Source organism: Fusarium verticillioides, chromosome 5, assembly GCF_000149555.1.
Source record: "Fusarium verticillioides 7600 chromosome 5, whole genome shotgun sequence".
NCBI lineage: Eukaryota > Fungi > Ascomycota > Sordariomycetes > Hypocreales > Nectriaceae > Fusarium > Fusarium verticillioides.
In genome coordinates this window covers 2,694,922-2,714,707 of record NC_031679.1, presented here as the reverse complement: position 1 = coordinate 2,714,707, position 19,786 = coordinate 2,694,922, and the positions used below count along the sequence as shown (strand labels likewise).

The 19,786-nt window shown below is 49.5% G+C and overlaps 7 protein-coding genes and 1 non-coding gene across 11 annotated transcripts; 1 reads left to right on the top strand and 7 right to left on the bottom strand.

The window, feature by feature from the left end:
- Positions 1-61: 61 nt before the first annotated feature.
- Positions 62-2,932, bottom strand: FVEG_08927 (hypothetical protein). The gene is made up of 3 exons (XM_018897815.1): positions 1,858-2,932; positions 1,046-1,756; positions 62-997 (listed from the first exon to the last, which is right to left on the bottom strand). Exons 1-3 carry the CDS (start codon positions 2,117-2,119, stop codon positions 333-335), a joined length of 1,638 nt encoding a protein of 545 aa, XP_018755566.1. The 5' UTR covers positions 2,120-2,932; the 3' UTR covers positions 62-332.
- A 632-nt stretch (positions 2,933-3,564) lies between these two features.
- Positions 3,565-4,566, bottom strand: FVEG_08926 (hypothetical protein; the record flags this gene model as incomplete). Its single annotated transcript, XM_018897814.1, has 1 exon — positions 3,565-4,566. One exon carries the CDS (start codon positions 4,564-4,566, stop codon positions 3,565-3,567), a length of 1,002 nt encoding a protein of 333 aa, XP_018755565.1.
- A 625-nt stretch (positions 4,567-5,191) lies between these two features.
- FVEG_08925 (mitochondrial chaperone BCS1) lies at positions 5,192-6,662 on the bottom strand (the record flags this gene model as incomplete). The annotated part of the gene is made up of 1 exon (XM_018897813.1): positions 5,192-6,662. The coding sequence occupies exon 1, from the start codon at positions 6,644-6,646 to the stop codon at positions 5,192-5,194; it is 1,455 nt and encodes a 484-aa protein (XP_018755564.1). The 5' UTR covers positions 6,647-6,662.
- Positions 6,663-7,319: 657 nt separating this feature from the next.
- FVEG_16481 lies at positions 7,320-7,414 on the bottom strand. The gene has a single exon. It is a non-coding gene; the product is annotated as a tRNA-Ile (tRNA).
- Positions 7,415-8,587: 1,173 nt separating this feature from the next.
- Positions 8,588-11,461, top strand: FVEG_08924 (fructose-bisphosphate aldolase). Of its 4 annotated transcripts, none has more exons than XM_018897810.1 (5): positions 8,588-8,635; positions 9,616-9,794; positions 9,853-9,963; positions 10,025-10,798; positions 10,855-11,461. In XM_018897810.1, exons 2-5 carry the CDS (start codon positions 9,687-9,689, stop codon positions 10,942-10,944), a joined length of 1,083 nt encoding a protein of 360 aa, XP_018755561.1. In that variant the 5' UTR covers positions 8,588-8,635; positions 9,616-9,686; the 3' UTR covers positions 10,945-11,461. The 4 variants fall into 4 exon arrangements, with proteins under 4 accessions (XP_018755561.1, XP_018755560.1, XP_018755563.1 ...); XM_018897812.1 differs by having other exon boundaries at positions 8,589-8,631; positions 10,855-11,427; XM_018897811.1 differs by having other exon boundaries at positions 8,589-8,633; positions 10,855-11,427.
- On the bottom strand, positions 11,053-13,640 carry FVEG_08923 (hypothetical protein). Its single transcript, XM_018897808.1, has 2 exons — positions 12,805-13,640; positions 11,053-12,719 (listed from the first exon to the last, which is right to left on the bottom strand). Exons 1-2 carry the CDS (start codon positions 12,865-12,867, stop codon positions 11,541-11,543), a joined length of 1,242 nt encoding a protein of 413 aa, XP_018755559.1. The 5' UTR covers positions 12,868-13,640; the 3' UTR covers positions 11,053-11,540.
- Positions 13,641-13,938: 298 nt separating this feature from the next.
- Positions 13,939-18,063, bottom strand: FVEG_08922 (hypothetical protein). Its single transcript, XM_018897807.1, has 2 exons — positions 16,153-18,063; positions 13,939-16,103 (listed from the first exon to the last, which is right to left on the bottom strand). The coding sequence occupies exons 1-2, from the start codon at positions 16,635-16,637 to the stop codon at positions 14,237-14,239; spliced, it is 2,352 nt and encodes a 783-aa protein (XP_018755558.1). The 5' UTR covers positions 16,638-18,063; the 3' UTR covers positions 13,939-14,236.
- A 581-nt stretch (positions 18,064-18,644) lies between these two features.
- On the bottom strand, positions 18,645-19,506 carry FVEG_16480 (hypothetical protein). Its single transcript, XM_018905699.1, has 2 exons — positions 19,320-19,506; positions 18,645-19,021 (listed from the first exon to the last, which is right to left on the bottom strand). Exons 1-2 carry the CDS (start codon positions 19,374-19,376, stop codon positions 18,767-18,769), a joined length of 312 nt encoding a protein of 103 aa, XP_018755557.1. The 5' UTR covers positions 19,377-19,506; the 3' UTR covers positions 18,645-18,766.
- Positions 19,507-19,786: the final 280 nt, after the last annotated feature.

Below are 19,786 nucleotides of genomic sequence, written 5' to 3'. Positions count from 1 at the left end.
AGCCAGAAATATCGTTTCCGACAGTGTTCAATATGGCAAGGGCTAGACAAAAAACGAAGCAATGGAGATTCAATCTATATACATATACAGCTTTTCCTCTTTAAAACTTTACACTGACCCTTCGTGATGAGTGATACTATGTGCTTTCTATATTTTGGCAATGATGCCTCGTCCTCTCACTCTGAGAGTGCAATTTTGTAGGCGACCTATATCAATGTACAACATATGTAGGCAGAGAAGCCAGTTATATTTGATTGCAATCGTAAGGTAACTAGGTATCATGAAAAACCCAACGTCGCAAACCGAAAGTTCAACAATTTCACTGATTCAAATCAGAACCAAGCCCACACCTTCTTCCACCAAGGCGTTTGGCCAGGGACATCCCTTTCTGTTGGGCCACTCTTGTAATCCAGGTCCTCTCTTCTGCCACTGTCGAGATCGATGCTGTAACTACGCTTGAGAGGATCCTTTCCGCGCCATAAAAGCTTGCAGAATACGTAAATGATACCAAACAATGGCACCAGGATATAAGCATCCACAAAGTTTCCAGCATTGAACGGCGATAACGTAGTCCACCCTTGAACCAAAGCCAAGAAGATGCAAGCCCCAAGGCCAAACCAGGCGAGGTATGGGAAGCCGAGTGCCTTGTACGGAAGCTCATCGAGACTGCGACCCTGAGTGACCCAGGCACGACGGAAGCGGATATGGATAAAGCAGATGCTGCCCCAGACAAGGAAAGCACTGACACCAGACAGGTTGACGATATAGCTGTAAGCCTTGGAGGCACCAGTAGAGACATTCATCATGGCAATAGAACCGACAGCATTGGTGATGAAAATTGCCCAGACTGGAACACCTCGGCTGTTGGTCCAGCCAAATACCTTGGGAGCCTTGCCAGACTGCGCCATATAGAAAACAGTTCGAGAGCCAAAGTAGATGGATGAGTTAATAGCGGACAAGCAAGTCAGAAGAATGAAGGCATTGATAAGGTGGACGCCTGGGCCTTTGTTAGTATCTTGCAGGAGAGAGAAGTTGATGCACATACCTCCTTGCCATCCAGCATTCTGAATCGCAATGGTCATGGGACTCTGAAGAGCCTTGGAACCTCCATTCACCAGTCCCTCCGCGTTAGCAGGGCAGGTGATTCCGAAGAAGAAAGCTGATCCCATGTAGACGAAGATAATACGCCAAAAGACCTGCCGAATAGCCTGAGGAACTGCCACACCAGGATTTCTCGTTTCTGTAGCAGCCACGGCGATAGACTCAACGCCGGAGTAGAATGTCGAGCAGAACACAAAGACAGATGCAACGCCACGGAAGCCATTTCCGTTGAAAGCTCCCGGGTCGCTCCAGTATTTGAAGCCTACAGATCCATGCTGACCGACCAAGCCACCAGCGGCGTAAATTATGGCGAAGATGAAGTACGCTGTTAATCCGAGGAGTTTCATAAGCGCAAGCCAGAACTCGGCCTCGCCAAAAGCTTCAACACCCAGAAGTTGGAATCCCATGAAAACTATCCAGAAGATAAGGAAGTAACCCCATAGTGGAACGACGGGTCCCCAGTAAGTGAGAATACTGCAGATGACATTGTACTCGTTGGCGAGGACAGCGGCCCAAATAACAAAGTAATTCCAACCTACAGCGACAGAAAAGGACTTGTCTACCATGCGTTCGGCGAGAGAGATGAAAGAGCCTCCGCCAGGGTATAGTGTTGTCACCTCGCCAAGGGACTGCATAATACAAAATGCGATGATACCTGTTGAGAATTAGCATTGGGTTTTGCAAAGACCTGAACACTGAATAGAACCATCCGGTGCCATATCCTCTTCGAGATCCTGGGAGCAAGGGGCACCATACCGACAACACCAAATCCAATGAGCAATGCAGCCGGTCCTCCGACATTCAATGCACCACCTGCACCAACAAGAAGTCCGGGTCCGATGATACCAGCCAAAGCCATCATAGACAAATGCCGATTCTTCAGACCACGCTTAACGCCAGAATCCGGGTCTATAGACTCGGCCTCTTCCGTATCATTCAAGCGTCCAGAGTCATAGTTATGCTCAGAAGGACCATCGCCAGCGACGACATCCTCATCCTTATTGTGGTTGAACGCCATACTGGCAATGACAGCCTCTGCAGACAAAGAGGGGTGCGAATCAGAGGTGACCGCCAAGAAAGATAAGCTGTTGATATATAGACGCAGCCGCTGGAATGGGAAGAGGAAAAGTGTCTCGGGCCCACGGAGATGTACTGTAAAAGGCTTGCAAGAAAAGTCGAGATAGAGTAGACGCTAGTTTAAGAGGCGACAAGATGGCAATTATGCCATCATCAAAGGGCCCGCCAGCCTAACGCAGGCGAGCGTAGGGTTCTGCATCCAGGAGTAGGGATCGACCCGCTCTTGATGGGTTCTTGAGAAGCTATCCTCGTTGGGTCTTATCTGCTGGTCATGGAGGTTGGGATGGCAGCGAGTAAGAGGCCTGTGGTACCCTGAAAGGATGGGTATATTCTGGACCTAGGACTCAAAGAACTCTAGTCTCACAAGACAGAGACGTGTGACTGCATAGTTATGCATCTTGTTCTGTAGTTTTCATGTCTCTCTTCAATGTTGAGGATCTGCTACTCTCAGGTCCCTTGTAAAGATCCCCACACAAATCTGTATGTGGCTTCTTTGCTTTTGGATCTATCGTTCTCGAATGCATTTGTGGCGTTCTAAACCTGGGGTTCTCTAGTTAAAACGCAATAAACACTGCTGATCACGACATCAAAATATCCCGCAGGAAGAGTTTGCAAACCATAAAAGTGGTACATCAGTGGAGATTTAGAGGTTGCTAGCGTCAAGTACTGAAGCATTGGATCCTTGAATGAACCCGAGAATGAAGAGGGCGCTGTAAGAGGAGTTTAGATCTCAGCCGTGTAGAATAACCTAACTATAAGACAGAGGCTGTAGGTTATTCGCTAGCCAAGATCTTGTTCGTTTATGCTTCAGCTAAAGCAGCCCCATTCAATTGTGCCATATTTATCCGTTATGACGATTCTCAGCTAGAGACAACGCCAACGTGGGATTTTCATTTTTTGATATCCAACATCCAATCACATTCTCTTTCTGTCTTAGGCTGTCTAATTTAAATGTCAAGCTTTTCTAAGACTTCATATGCCGAGCTAAGCTGCCGCCGATTGCCCGGACTATCGGCGCCGTTGGCTCCACATCGCCGAATCCGAATGGGCGGGCCGAATCCGTAATTACTAGAAAACAACAAAGACCAATAAACATAGAACATTAGAAATCGTGGTTTAGACATAGTTGAAAGATTGGAGAGGCAGGGCTGACCTTGAAACATAAGCTTGCTTTGTGACTACAGCCAGTACCTTTGACGATTGCTTTCCTTGGGGGCTGGGGATGAAAAAGGAATTCATTTGGTACATAAGATAAAACAAAATACAATAAAATGAGAAGAACGAACTACATTTGGCCTACGCCTAAACTGATGCCCATTGCTTCTGCAAACATGCTCTTGCTTCTCGGATCTCGCTTCTCAGATCTTGCTCGTCTGTATCCTCATTTTAGACCTCAACATCACCGAGTATCTCCTCAAAAATCTCCAAATTACCCTCACCTCTGCGATCATACACAGCAAACCAAATCTCTTCCCACCAGCCACCTTGAAACTCGGGCTCCTTCAACACCTCTAGCCAACAACGAGCGACCTCCTCCGGCGGGTTTCTAAACGCGCCGCATCCCAAGGCACCAAGTACAAGCAAGCCGTGGTTTCGTCGTGCTGCCATTCGAAGGCATAATCTCATCTTGAGTTTGGTGAGATCGCGATCAGCACGATGTGCGTAGGTTTTACTGGTCACAGGACCTTTGGGTGTATTCAACACAATGTCCCTGACGGGGGGTGTGCGTAGGGCTGCGATACTGAGAACGCTGACGACGGGCAAATTCTGGGCTTGAACGGTAGGCACGAGAAGCCGGTGTCCAGTTTCCTGGTCGGAGCGGATGATGACAACATCAGGGGTGTAGATGCCCATGCGTTGCCTCCATGGGTAATATCTTTTGTGTAGCGAAAGATACAGCGAGCTTCGATAGCATAGCGCTTCTTCTTGAGCACGCGCTCCTTTCAACCACCCTCCACCACGGCTGACATGGCTTGCCATATTCAGCACCGCAACACGACCTGATGCGGGTCCTTTGAGATCCGCAAGTTGCATAGCCGCGTTGAAGCTGTCATCTTTGGAAATCCTGATGATCGCTTTCCCTGACGGTGTCCGTCTGGGACATTCGGCAGCTGTAAGCGGTGGTAGTTGGTGGATCTCAAGCTTCTCTGATCTGGAGGGGTCGAGATTCGGCAACTGAGAAATGATACCAGGGAGGACATCCAGCGTTTCCCTTGCTGTAGCTGCGAGGGCGGCACCACGTCTGTATGGATCGTCTTGTCTACTTCTGCGAGGATATGGGTGCTGGTTCAATGAAGCCCCTCTTGCTTGAGATGTTGAAGCAACTGGTCTTGATGGTGTGGACTTTATCCACGAATCAAGCGTTCGCTGACCTCTGTTGGACGACATTATACGACAGCTTTTCTGGGTTTTTGATTCGGGTTAATTTGAGACGTTCATTGAAATTCGCTGGTGGGAGTTTTTTGCAGGTTGTGAGTTTCAAGATGGTGACTGAGTCTAAGGTATGTCCGTTTGTGAGCTCAGATAAAATACTAGGCAACAGTGGCCCCAACTAACACCTATTCACCAAAAAACTCCCAACGACGATAGAGTCACGAGCCTGAACATAAACACAAGGAGAATTTGAGTTGCCTGTGATTGGTCGACACATCTTTCCAGGAGTCATTAGGTTTTACAGATAAATCATTTTATAGCCTTGACCCAGTAACGACCAATAAATGGAATCCATGTATTCCAATAATAACCACAAAAGAATCAACCATCAAGTCTCTAGCCAGACTGAAGTCTCGCTAAACTTAATCAGTAAGGCACAGATAATTCATTTTCTCATCCATTCACCAGTAACGTAGGCTTTGTGCCACAGAAGCCAGTAAACTCATTCCCTAAGCCTCGTGTTCACAACACATACGGACAAATATATCTTTACACAGGGTTTTGGTCCAAGCTCCATCCAGGGTATCAAAACATCCAGTCATATGGTACATATTCATACAAATTTCAAGTGCACATGCAATCACGCAGGTGTCTTGATTGCTCCCTCTGGGACCTCATCCGAAGCCTCAAACTTTCGGGGGATAAGGCCATCAGCATCATTAATGGCTCCCTCCATATTGTCCTTGTGGAACAGGAATAGCCCCTGAATTGCCGCTGTGCTTGTGTGACGGTTCGATGGCTTGCCATCAGGCCCAACTCCGAATAGACCCAGCTTCTGGAGCCTGTTGAGAAATCGTTCTCGGCCGGAATGATCTTTATCGACATCTCCGTAGAATCGATCCCACATCTGAGCAGCCTGGAAGTGTGTAGCCTCGCCGATGCGAAGCATCAAATCTACACGGCCAGGTCGGATGAGCGCGGCATCGAGACGGTCAACGTGGTTGGTTGTCAGGAACGCAATGCGCTCCTCACCAGCAGCAACACCATCGAGAGCGTTTAGGAGACCGGAGAAGGTAACAGTGGCACCGTTATAACCATCAGAGTCACGCTGGCGCCGGTTCACGAATGCTGCGTCTGCATCTTCCAGCAGAAGCAAGCTCCTCTTAGGAAGTTTTGTAAGGAGATAGGCTAGCTTATCATCCGTCATGCCCATCTCGCTGAGGTTGATCATGGCCACGCTAAAGTCCAGCTCCCCTGCAAGGGCTTGAATAAAGGATGTCTTTCCACTGCCTGGAGGACCATACAGCAGATAGCCTCTTCGATATGGAATTCCCCGATCCACATACCATTGTTGCCGATTCAGGAAGTCTTTTACGTCACCCACGATACTCTCTTTGACGCCGTCGTCCAGGATGACGGAACCCAAAGGTCGCTTCTTTCTTGGATCACCCAGCGGTACCCAGTCCATTCCTCGAGCCGAGTACACAATAGTCTTTCCCTCATTCGCCTTGGCTGCCAACTGATGTGCCTCGCTGAAAACTAACTCGAAAACATGTCGATGCGCCCATAACGTAGTCAATTGAACAATCTCGTGTGGTTCGCCAGTATTCATGTTCGCCGTATTGTGCTTTTCTCTGTTCACGGCAATGTACGCATTGCCGAACTTGACGATATGTCGTCCGAAGCCTGGCTGTAGGAAGAAGTGCGCATTCTGGGGTCCACTAACCCCAGCCGTTCGAGATGCAGTCGTCGTCGTAACAGAGAGATTATGTATTCGTGTGAGGCGAGAAGCAATGAAGCCTGGGTGTTCGCGAGGCTGTGACAGCCATGCTAAGATCCATGGGTATGCAGGATCTTGCTTGCTGATCTCGACATTCACGAGTAAGCGACGACGAGCTGCTCCGAGTGCAGAAATTGCGCCTTTCCGTGCAAAGGCAGCGACTGCTCCCAGTGATGCAAGACCGATTCCACCAGCGAAGAGCGGATTCTCGAACAGCGCGTTGATGTTGAGCCCTGAAGTTGCTGCTGCGGGTGGTGCCGTTTTTTCGGCGTTGGGGAAGCTTTTGAGAGCTTCCTTGAGGGTTTCCTCGTCCATCTTCGGCGAAGGGATGGCTAAGTGAATAGTTTAGAAGATGACACTGAGCTTTTCACATTGGATCTGGTCGGCAGAGCCCGCGAGAGGGCATCGGTACGATTAGTTGGCAATGTTATGGGGATGCTCGAGACGATAATGAGCTTTCTCGGCGACCCTCTTTTTTTCTATGTCGTTGCACGTGAACGAGATCTAGTTAATCTTCACGTCACCGGCAAGAACTGATGTAACATATTAAGTGTGAAAGGATAATCAAGTAAAAGTATCAGGGTCAATACTAAGTTTCAGGGTGTGTATTCTATGATCAAGTTGCGATTGATTGATAATTCATAGATAGGTAACATCCTGCCTGGTTAGTTTTGTAAGACATTGTCTAGATAATATCCTGTGAGATTATATGCAGCCTGACATATATATAAATATATATCTCTAGATTATATATATATACAGGTATAAAAAGCGATAATATAATATAGATTAATTTTAAAGGGTTATATTAAGGAATTTAATTTTATATATATTTAAGATTTATAATAGCTATCTTGATTTAGGGTAGGTAGCTTGACTTTGCTAAACGTTCTTGAATATAACATCTACTACTATAAAAATCATCATACCCTTCTAAAAAGATCAGCAAAATGCAAAAAATCAACAACTGATAGGCATTGGAAGACAATGCTCCCGCCAGGGCTTGAACCTGAGACCTTCGCATTACCGAACACTCGGATTGAAGTATTAGTACGACGCTCTAACCAACTGAGCTACGGAAGCCAATCAGCTGTTGTTGAAGGTCTTCCTGCTTCTGCAAACTCTAGAACGATTTTGCACAACTGACTGACGATAAGCAGCAACTCGTTAGCTAATCCAACGTTGTGAGTGGGGAGCAGGAGATTGGGGTGAGCTTCATGCAGTTCTGGAACCTCGTAGCTTAGGCGGGGTTGAAGGACGGATGGAGGGACTGGTGGGGGTAAGACCTCGAAGCCACAGCTTCTCTTTGTATGGACCAATGCCTCGATGTATTGTATCTTCGGGTGAATGGACCTTGACTGCTTCACCAGATCCGCTGAGGGATTAGACTAGGTACTCAGGATTGTAACTGGGTCCCCTAGCTTTCTTTACACGCAAACTCGTGACGTAAATATTGACAAGTGTATGACCATGTCCAACTGGCGTGGCATGCATTGTCCTGTCGATCAAGCAGAATTTGCAAAATCTGCATTCGCCATTTCTGGGCTGGACGTTCGGTATCAGCCGGGAAGGAATGTTGAAATTGGACATTAAAACATCAATTCGAATTGCTGATCCGAGTTTGCCTCGTCATTGTCATGATGAATAGGGAACTGCGGTTCGGTATTAGATCACCGAGATCATGTTTGGTTGACCACCCCACAAGATGATGTCGAAGCTCCACCAATTCAACTGCGATCATGGTTTCCAACAAAGATTACTCAAATTGAGTGTAATATGAATGATATTGCTGGAGAGCACGTTTCAACAATGCGCAAACCTTGCAGTGAACGAGAATGATCGAGAAATGGTTGTCGTCGGCAATGCAACCGCTGCGGCGCAATGGTTCATATAATTGGCCTCAGCTTCGTGGCTTTGGAGATTTGGTCCAAGAGCATCAGCGGAAGTTAGCCCGGAACATCCACAGCTATGGGTTATGGCGGCCTTCCAGCCAACCGTGATGCTCACGATATCCAAGATGCGGGGAAGATGGGGTCACACGAGAATCAGAGTCAGTGTATTTGCTAAGAAGTGAGAGTGATGAGCCCGATCAATGGTCTCCAAGGGACAGGCCGTCCCGCATGTTCCCGTCGAGTGCCCCGAAGCATCGGCTGTGGTAGGAATAGCTCTCGGCACAGAGGGGAGCAGGCTGAGGAGGGAGGGCATCATATAAGTCGGCTGCCCCTCCCCCCATGTTGATGTTTCTGATTTTTGAATCCATTACCGACATCATCGCTGGGTCGCCTGTCTAACTGCCAAAAGTGTGTAAGTCGCATCACTCTCCACTGTCACCTACCGAGCCCAATCCCATCCACTGTATTTGCTCGTCAATGGCGCCGCTGTGTTGGCGCCCCCACTTTACCACCGAGCAGACGCTCAACAACGTCAGAGAGCTCCCGCTAGCTACCTCGAGTGAGCTTGCTGGGGGAGCGATTTTCTGGACAAAGTCTTGGTCTGACGAGGATGTGTGAACCGGGCTGTCCTATAGCGGAGACGAGGTGGGCAACATGATAGAGTCAAGAGTCGTGAGAGGAAGAGACAGTAGCGCAGAGGCCGAGAGAAGGCCAGAGAAGTCATATCGGCCGCGGAGCCACCGGAGAGCCACCGGGAATCGGTGCAGCCATAAGGGACCTGAGACTCGAGAGCCTGAAATGGGTTGAGGTGTGCGGTGAACAAGATTGAGCGTTTCCTGATGAGGCGACAATCTCAATCGTCTCACTGGATGGCGCGGTGAATCGTCCAACAGTCTCAGCCCACTCAACAGTTCTAAAGCCTCACGGAACTCAATTCACGGCCCGTCAGTATCAGACGATTCGCGACGTATCTCCGTTCTCGCCAATCGAGGAGCAGCATGCTGCAAGATGCATTAGACGAACGTTCCTGGCGAGATGAGAAAAAGATCCGCGGTCTTATCATGGCCTCTCTTTATGCCTCACCGACACAGCTGTTGGATGTTGTAAACAGCTCATGGCCTCAATCTGATGAACTCATTCTGGCCCGCACAGAGCAACTCTCGGCAAGAGCGTCAGAATTGCCCCTCCCTGCCCCTCCAAAACGCCGTAACTGCCACTGTACCCCTTGCCGTGTCCTTCTAATTACACTTACGCAGCTCTGTTATTTTTTTTTGGCTTTATTTATCGATAAGGACCAGACAGAGTGGGATTGAAAACCCCGCTATACCCCCCCTCCTTCGTCATTGCTCTGCTCCTCTTCATTCATAACTGACAAACTTTCTTGCTCAATAGACTTTTTTTCTTCTACATCTTTCATCTCAACCTACAATTTCTATCCAACCTAAGCTTCACAAACAGCAACAATGGGTGTCCAAGAAGTCCTTAGCCGCAAGACTGGTGTCATCGTCGGTGACGATGTCCTCCGTCTCTTCGAGTACGCTCGCGAGCACAAGTTCGCCATTCCCGCCATTGTATGTCTCAACCATCCAAAAACAACGCAAATCGTCGCAACTAACATTGACCTCACAGAACGTCACCTCTTCCTCCACCGTCGTTGCTGCTCTCGAGGCCGCCCGCGACAACAAGGCTCCCGTCATCCTCCAGTTCTCTCAGGGTGGTGCCGCCTACTTCGCTGGCAAGGTATGTTCCCCAACAAATTTCTCAATCGCGCCAACAGCCAACATACTGACACCTTCCTCAGGGTGTGAGCAACACCGACCAGGCCGCTTCCATTGCTGGCTCTATCGCCGCTGCCCACTACGTCCGCTCGCTCGCTCCCGCCTACGGCATCCCCGTCGTCCTTCACACCGACCACTGCGCCAAGAAGCTCCTCCCTTGGCTCGATGGCATGCTCGATGCCGACGAGGCTTACTTCAAGGAGAAGGGCGAGCCCCTCTTCTCCTCTCACATGATCGATCTCTCTGAGGAGCCCGTCGAGTGGAACATTGAGACCACCGCCAAGTACCTCAAGCGCGCTGCCCCTATGAAGCAGTGGCTCGAGATGGAGATTGGTATCACCGGTGGTGAGGAGGATGGTGTCAACAACGAGGATGTTGACAACAACTCTCTCTACACCCAGCCCGAGGATATCCTCAACATCTACAACACTCTCTCCCCCATCTCCCCCTACTTCTCTATCGCCGCTGGCTTCGGTAACGTCCACGGTGTTTACAAGCCTGGCAACGTCAAGCTCCACCCCGAGCTTCTCGGCAAGCACCAGGCACACGTCAAGGAGGCCCTCAAGTCCGACAACGACAAGCCCGTCTTCTTCGTCTTCCACGGTGGCTCCGGCTCCTCCAAGAAGGAGTACCTCGACGCCATTGGCTTCGGTGTTGTCAAGGTTAACGTTGACACTGACATGCAGTTCGCTTACTGCTCCGGTATCCGAGACTACATGATCAACAAGCGCGAGTACGTCAACACTACCGTCGGCAACCCCGATGGCGAGGACAAGCCCAACAAGAAGTACTTCGACGTAAGTTCTCACCGCATCACTGTATATGCATTATAATGTACTAACGCTTTGTCTAGCCCCGTGTCTGGGTCCGTGAGGGTGAGAAGACCATGTCCAAGCGTGTTGCCGAGGCTCTCCAGGACTTCAACACTGCCAACCAGCTATAAATGTCGATAAACGACAATAACTGGTTCTAATGATATCCCAACTGCGGCAGAATTCATGAGTATCGTTTGGAAAAGAAAAAGAGGGATCTAGAAAATGCCCTCACCTTGGTTCCGACACAACATAGCAGTGTTTAGTTGCAGGGGCGTTACGAGGCGATGAAAGTAGTAAAATTAATGAAGAAAAAAAAATTGACGACGTACAAACAGCCTGAGTATTCTGTACTACAATGGGAATATGTGACTTCAAAGGTAAAACCACCTTACGCCGATAAAATGATATGGGACCTTGCATCAATGCGACTTCTGGATGTGGATGACTACCAGCTGAGAAAACATGAAAATCATGTCATTAATCGTAGAACATATATAGCCTGTTAATTATTATACAAACCAACCGTTTGAGTCTCCCGTGGTTCGTCGCGGAATGCCTCTTGTACCAGAGAACATTTGCCGAGCGCCGTGTATTCTAACCCATGTCCATCCATGCCCGCCTCTTTTGGTTTAACGTTGCACCTTTTGATTGTGTAACATGCAGCTCACAATCACCATTTCCTGTTCCTATACCTCATCTTGCTTTGGTATCTTATTTGGCGTGCCTATCGACCAAGAAGCTCCTTCTCCATCTGGGCTACAGCTTCCTCCGAGAGCTGCTGGGCAGCGCGAGCATCAGCCTTGGTCTTGTCGAATCGCCAGAGACCGCCAGTCTTGTCGGCCTCTCCATCAGTAGGTACACCGACGACTATGCCGAGCTGCTCGAGGACAGAGTCTTGACCCTCCACAGCGGTGAAGTACTGGCGGTCCCAGGTTCGACCCTCAGACTTCTCCTTGGTGCGCATGTTGCGCTGGGCATTCTCGATCTTGCCCTTCTCAGCACCTGTGGTGTCCATGTCACCCTTCTGGATGGCATCAGCAACGCGAGACCAGGCGCGCCGGGACTCGAGAGGGTGCTGTTGATCGATGGGGGCAACCTTGAGCTCAGTCTGAGCGGTGTTGACGGCGTCGTAGGTGCTCACAAGAGTCGACTTGGAGTTAGACTTGGCAGGCCCTGAGTAGATCTCGAGGGCCTTATTCCACTGGCCAGTGACATTGTAAAGAACATCCTTCTCCTTGCCCGTAGGATAAACGCTGGCGACGATGGTGTTCTTCTTTCCTGAGAGCCATCCCTTGCCGCTATAGTCAATCTTGGCAGTAAAGCCACTGGAACTAGTGATGTGACTTGAGCCATCAAGCTCGACAAAAGGAGCACCAAAAATCAGACCCTCGATATGAAGACCAGGGAGGGTAATGAGGTAGGATTCGATCTCTCCAGATGGAAGAGGAATTCGTAGGACAGCGTGACCGATCTGCTTGACAATGATGGTGCTCTTGAAAGTGGCCTTCTGAGCATTGTAACCCTCAAGCTCGATACCAGTCTTGTCGTTGCGAATGCAGTAGGCGGTAGCAGGAGGATGGTGGCTGACCTGCTCTGAGACAAGGGTTGTCTCGCCAGCCTCGTCGGACCAGGTACCGAGGAAAAGCTCACCCAAGAAAGGGTTCAGAGGCTTCTTTTCGTTTCCAAACTGCTCACTTCGGCTGGCGTACTGGTGCTTCAGAGTCGAGAGGAACCACTTGAGGACGAGCATAGTACGCTTGGCGGCATCAGACTCGGCAGCTGGGGCGGTCAGGACGGGAGGGTGCGTGGCCCAGTATGCAGAGAATTCGGTGAGAGATTGAGAGGATAGGATGAAAGGGGGCGCGGTGAGAGAAGACAGATCGCCGTTGAAGGATGCGATGGACTATTAGAGCACGTCGCAAAGACGAGGTCAGCTACTGGCATCGCTGCAAGCATGCAAAAGCATGGAGTTAGACATCTATATCTACCTTGAGGAAGGCGGACCAGCTGCCGCTGTTGGCCTGCGCGGCTGGGGCTGTAGAAGAGGACATGATTGTATATCTGAGCCGTGTATAAAAGAAAAGTAGTCGGGGAGTTGAAAGGGAGGGTTTGCGACAGGACAGGAGATTTTGAAGGCGGTCTCGTGTACAGTAGCAGTAGGTAGGTTCAGCGTAGCAGTTGACGAGGGGCCGATTGCGGATTGCGGGGTTGTAGAAGCAGGGGGGAGGACAGCTAAAAGTTCAGAACAAGCCAGACAGATGGAGCTCGCGGGGCCGGCCTGGATTGGGATTGGGACTGGGCGATGCACTGCAGATGAAGGGTTCGATTGGGGCCTACTATTTGTTTATCGATGACGGAGGCGACGCAATTACAGTGTTGGATATAAATCAGGGCTCCAAGCTTGGCGAGATCTTGTAACGGTGAATCTGACTGAGTTACAGTACAGTACCCGTCTTGTGAGGTACCTAGTTAGAGGTGGGACTTTGGTACAAGTAGGTTTCAAGACCAAAAGGGGTAATGGGCCGATCAGATAGAAAGACAAGAGTTGAGAAAGAGTCAAGATCAAGAATATGATGAAGGAGAGATTACTTTGGCCAAATGTTGAGCTTCTATTGCTTTCTTGGCTACAGATCACGAGACCTAGTCTACCTTAAACTCACCAAAACCCTGCCTTTGGTAGAATTGAGAGGCGCCCATCATGGACTCCTTCGTTGAGCACTGCCTCACCCATCATCACTCGAGCCTATTACGTCAACACTTGAACCCCGTCATGACGTCCCGTATTCGTATGCACCAATAGGTTGCTGCTGTTGTTGTTGCTGTTGTATGTTAGTGGTTAGGCCGAGAGGTCCTCCCTCCTCACGGCTAATGGCATTTTATTAATTAATTAATTAATTAGTTAGTTAATCTCACCATCACGTCACTTCTTTGAATCTTGTTCAAACGGCGCGGTCGTTGGTGGTCGTTATGTCTTCCGTGCCGCTTAATCACTAAGTAATCTCGCATGTCATGACTTTTCGTATCCGTAACTGTGACTCGGTTGCCTTTCGCTTTTGATAAGACTACATACATGGGACATTGCTAGGGCTGAAAAGCTTAGCTATTGTACAGCACAGCACGTGGATCCGGATATAGAGAAATGAATATGCATGGGTTTATGCCAACATGCACACAGCATTCGGTGATACATAACTTAAACACTCCGTCCATGGCTTTTGTTCACTGCTCATGCGAGAGCGATCAGTCATAATGCACGATACAAACAAACACTAAACATGAATAATATCTCGCCAAGTTACAGCAATTCTTTTGTGGTATCTCATGAAGCCCAAACCCAAACCCATATTACACACAGTTCCGCCGTTCAGCCATTACTCCATCCATTAAATCATAACCTCATCGCCAAGTATTACACCAAAGTCAATTATACTTCCATCCCTCAATCAACTCCGCGACCTTATCCAGACCTCTTTGCATGGCCATGCCAGCTGGTGTGCCCTGTCGATAACCCCCAGTTCCGTCTCTGTCCTCCCAGGCATCCCACACTGCGTTTGCGTGGTACTGTCGAGCACCCTTTTCAAGCAACATCCTCACACCCCCGATGTGCCCGCGAAGAGCCGCGTAGTGAAGGGCCGTAGCGCCCCGATCGTTCTGATGATTCACGTCAATTCCCTGCTGTAGCAAGAGCTTGAGGGTTGCTTGGTTTGCCGATGCCTGGAAAAGAATCGTATCACCATGTGTTGTTAAAGCTTGTGTATTTGCACCGAGTCGAAGAAGCAACCGGACTGTCGAGATGTGCCCATGAGATGCAGCAACGGAGAGAGGTGTCCGACCAGGGAAAATGGTGCTCTCGAGGGAGGCACCATAGGACACAAGCCGCAGTAGGATCTCGTCTCGTGCGTGCTGAGCGGCAACGTGAATCGGGGTCGTCTGCGGCTCGGGTACCAGATATTCCTTACTGCCTTTCGAAGGGAACATGGATGACACCTGCATACCCGCCCCCAGCTCTAGGAGTGCCGTGACAAGGTCAACATCGCCCATCTTGACTGCGTGAGAAAGAATGCTCATCCCGTCCGGTCCTACTCGCTCGACATCAGCACCGAGTCTGATCAAGCGAAAAATGCTCTGCGCATTGCCAAGCTTGGCTGCCACAAGTAGAGGAGTTTCGCCTGCCTTATCCAAGATGTCAACAGGTGCGCCTGCATCAAACAAAAGCTGGAGGATGTGAGGCTTGTCCTTGTGGGCCGCCATATGCATCGTTGAGTATCCAGAGTGTCCTTGAGTGGCTGCTGGATCGGCTCCATGGGCGATGAGATATCGCACAGTTTCGTCATGTCCTGTGGATGCTGCTGCTAGTAAAGGTGTGTTTCCGTTGCGGCTGGGCAGATTAGGGTCTGCACCGCTATCTAGAAGAACAGCAGTGATAGCTGTGCATCGAGAGTTGATGGCCATTGTGAGGGGAGTATGCTCGCGGAGTACGCGATCAACGTTTGCTCCTCGAGATATCAACACTTGGGAGAATTCTTGGTTGCGCATTGCGATAGCCATGTGGAGGGCTGTCTTTCCATCTGGTAATCGCACCTCTAGATCTGCACCAGCTTGTACGAGCTTTGTTGCCGCAGACCAGCGACTATGCTGAATCGCCACGAGAAGTGGTGTCTGGCCATTATAGTCGACAAGGTTGATATCGGCGCCTGCGTCGATGAGAACTGGGAGCGTTTCATCGTCGATAACATCTGAAGCGGCCGAGAGGTGTAGGGCTGAGCATCCATCATTGTCGATCGCATTGACGCGGGCTTTCATGTGAATCACAAGAGTTGCAAATTGTTCTGAAAACCCGCATCTGATCCCTCTCATCAATGCTGTATGACCATCAGTAGTTGGCTCGTCAACATCGGCACCAGCCACGATGAGAAAAGCAGCGATCAGCATATGTCCTTTGTCGAAAGCGCGATGCAGCGGGGAGAGCATTGAACCAGCCAACATTATGTTGGGGTCTGCGCGTTCGAGAAGGATATGAAAGACAGCAGTCTCATCGCTCCGCTCAATGGCATTGTGCAGTTCATTTGCGGCATCCTTGGTTCGCACGTAATTGACTCCGGGTGGTGGTACAAGGGTATCAAGTAGGATCTGAATCTCGGCAGAGTCACTGACTCTAGGTAACACGACAGATTGTTGATTTGGCGCTGTGAACTTCCGAGCAAGGCTCCGTAGTGCCTCATCTACTCCAATATCTGGCTCAATCACGCGCCTCCTGTTGTCATTTTCCCCAAAGTTATAACCGGCACTACTCAGAGTTAGCCTTGAGCCAGCGCACAGAAAAGAAGGTTACTTGCCGTGTCGCAGCATTGAGGAGGGTATGGAGAGACGCTTGGTGAGTGCGTAGCCGCGCAAGGTACTCTTTCAATGCTGCTTCGTTCCAGACGATGATAAGCTGCGGTTCGCTGAGGTGAATGCCGCTGTCCCTATCTGGACCTTTTATGCGTTTCAGTGCTGCCCTCAGCTCATGCACGTCTTTCGAAACGGAATAGACGAATTCGTTGTTTGAAGCCCGAACACTTTCTGTGCCACCTTCAATCGACCGGCTGAGCTCGTGTAACCTGTCAAGCGCATTTGTGATCGCGCGACACTCCTTGGCGAGGGACGCCAAAGTGACTGGGCTGGTATTGAGACAATTGGAGATACCCCTACACTCCTCAGAAAGCTGCTCGCATATGTCAATCAAATCCTGCAGGTCTGCCTTCTCGACCCGACTCTGAAGTTGATCCATCCTTGGAGGAGAACAAAATTTGGTGGCAGTTGGTCCACTCAGAAATGCCATAGTAGTAGTACAAGCCACCAAACGAGATCAGACTCGAGCAGGAAACTCGGGGGGTAATGTACGATTTGACAGCTGCAAATACTTCCGTAAGCTTGCAGTTCCTACAGAGAGCGGACCAAGCCCGTGCCTTCGCCTTGCCCGTGCTGAGTTTCGTGCGCAGCAAAGCAGAGCAAAGCGAAAGGAAGGGTTGAAGCCTCAACCTCAAATCGACTCAGCGCAAGAGTGACGGCGGCCCGGGCTCTATTTGCTGCACACCGTCGTCACATATTGAGACCAGGCAATCCACAAAGCAAAGTCACAAGAGGCTAAAGAGGTTCCGAAGAAACAGAACGAGTCGGCTTCTAGCCCGGAAGCAAGCCGTGCCCTACTGTAGCCTGTAATTAAGCCAACATCCTTCCATGGATGGTGATTCCTAGCGTTGGATGCGTGGCAGTTGGTCCTATCGTGTCCTGGGCCTTGGATCTAGCGCAACCGTTCAGTCAAGGATAAGGGGATAAACCACCCAACTGCCTGGGAATTAGTCGATCAATACCCAGAACGGCGACAAATAGGGTGTGTTGGTGCTCGAGCCGGCGGATGGGTCTCAACGGTGGCGTCTGCATCTGCATGTTCGTGAGTCGCTCTCTTTGCGTCTTTTATCCAATCTGGCAGTTACGGAGTCTCGAAGCCTTTTTAGCCTTATGGGGAAGTAAAGCCGCTAGACAGAACCCTGGCTGAAGAAATCTGACCGAGTCTGTTCTGCTGAATTGAGCAAGGACCTGAGACCCAGCCAGTGCAGTCTTGATTATCATGCTCAATCAGCCCTGCTCAGGGAATGCCCCGTCGACGCAACGCCCAAACGGTGAGGCGTCGATGGTATTAGTAGAATGTCAATGCTTAAATGGCGCCTCGTCTGCCCGCGCAATCCATAGAAACCCGTCTGCCCGGTGAGATATCTATGCGATAACCGTCCACCCAGTTACAGTAGCGTAGCGCGGATCCATTCGGTGGTGGCTACTTGCTTCAGCGGGCGAAAAAGCAATACCGATTAGTTTCGTAGGCTGATTCAGATGATGCAGACCCTGAATTTGATGAGTGGAATTCTGTGCCTCACCCTGAAAATGCGCCCCTTGGCGTCACACGGGTTCCTGGCTTCTCGCCTTGACCAAGGACGTGCATCAAGAGTTCAGTAATAAATTGCCCTCGCTCAGCTTGTTTCAGCCCCATGAGATGGAGCAAAAGCCAGTCAGCTCGTTTTCCAACAGAACCCACACAAGAAGCGAAGGATGAAGTGGAAGAGTTGCGGATTCGAAGAAAGAGTTTCAGATACTTCTCGAGACTACGAGCTCCCATAATTGAAACTAGCTTGAATTAGAATGTCTCGCATTCAAAGTCTAATCCTTCGTAAACTTTCTCTTGATACGTATCGTCATTGCCTGGGGGCTTCTGTCGTGCAGTGATGGATCGGGACTACCAGGATCAAGTTGGGGGATCTCTGCAAGGATCCAGTTGTCAGCGGAGTCAGAGTTTATCCGGACCTTAGCTCCGGCTAACTCTTTAGTTGCGTCACTGAAGTCGAAACAGAACCAACCATTACTCACGATATTTGTCCTACGACTAACGCGACTCGACTCGATCCTGTTTCAGATCCGCTACGAGCCAAGTTCTTGACTTACTACGCTAGCAACTATTTCGATTTTCCAATCAGCTGAACTTAAACATCCGCCCATTCTGGCTGGGGTACTCTGGAAGGGTTCGCTGGACGCTCAGAAACAGAGCTCCTCGCGGCCGAAGAATACCATGACTCAACCATCTACACAACCTCAGCTTACTCCACAGTTCTGTTTCTCGTATGGCACTTTGCGAGGTATGTTTCGAGTCAGAAGTACCGGCTTTTGATATACCCGACTGATCATTTTACTCTTTCTTTTCATCTCAGACTTTCTTCGACTTTCAAGATCTTCCATCGATGATTCAATCACACAGAATCTCAATGCACTTGCGACACCGTCTCGATCCGGATTTGATCCCTCGTCCACATCGCAACGCGTCCCAAGACCAACCTCAAAACAGATTGATCCTCAGTCATGCTTAGATTTCAAGGAGAGAGTGCTTTTCCCTTCCTGGGAGACCCGGACTGAAGTACTAAATTACTGCGCTCTCGTAGCGGCAAGCCCGGACCCTGACGACCCGGACCGAACCATCAGGGAATTAGAGAAAGAACAAGACCGCGATAGAACCGTCGATGAACGATTAGATCCGTATTCCGGTAGATTCTTCCCACGTGAAGCACGTACCGAGCGTCTGGCTTCGCTTGTAAGACAAGAGAGAGGCGTAGAGGGTATCGTACGACATAGAACGTGGGAGGTCGTACAGCAACGATGCGGGGGCGACCCTTTTGAAAGCTGGGAGGACACAATCAGTAAATGGAGGAAAACCCAAAACTCAAAAACGAATGTATAATTTATGATATCACGAAACACCACTCAGACCCTCCAACGACCACTGGAGTGCGAAACCCGCAAGAGAAGGACTATAGGATAGAGACTTGCTGTACGATATTAACGCCTCTTGTATAAAAGTAATATAGAATTCTCAAATAGTCCCTCTGATCTTGTACTAACTTACCTAAATATCTTCATCATAATGTGTAGAAGCAATAGAAACTCTTCACATAACCGTACTAATCTTATGCTAACTCACCCAAATCTCTTCATCATTTAGTATGAACAGCTGAAGCTTTGGTATCTCTCGTAGCATGCCCTGTGCGCCAAAAGATTACCATTTCAATGATCATTTCGCAATGGAAATGCACTCTCTATGTAGTCTTGAGCTGTTTTCATGAAATTATGAGTTTATTTACTGAAAATCATATTCTCTACCAACTCTCATGAGGCTCCCATGCTGTCATGGGTCCTAAACTGCCCCGCCAAAACGACCATTTCCTCATAACTCAGCAACCCACCACGGGCAGCCTCCGAGAAATTGCCGGTCTACCGTAGCAATTCCTGTCCACATCATTTCGACCCTAAGTCGTATGGTACAGCAGCTTCAGCTTTACACGACATCTCTCCACAATCGCCGGTCAGGGAAGCCGCCTCTTTACCCTTCGTTACCCTCCTGTCATCATCTCCTGGCGAGGTTTTTGTCTCGTCAAAGCTTCTCTGTAC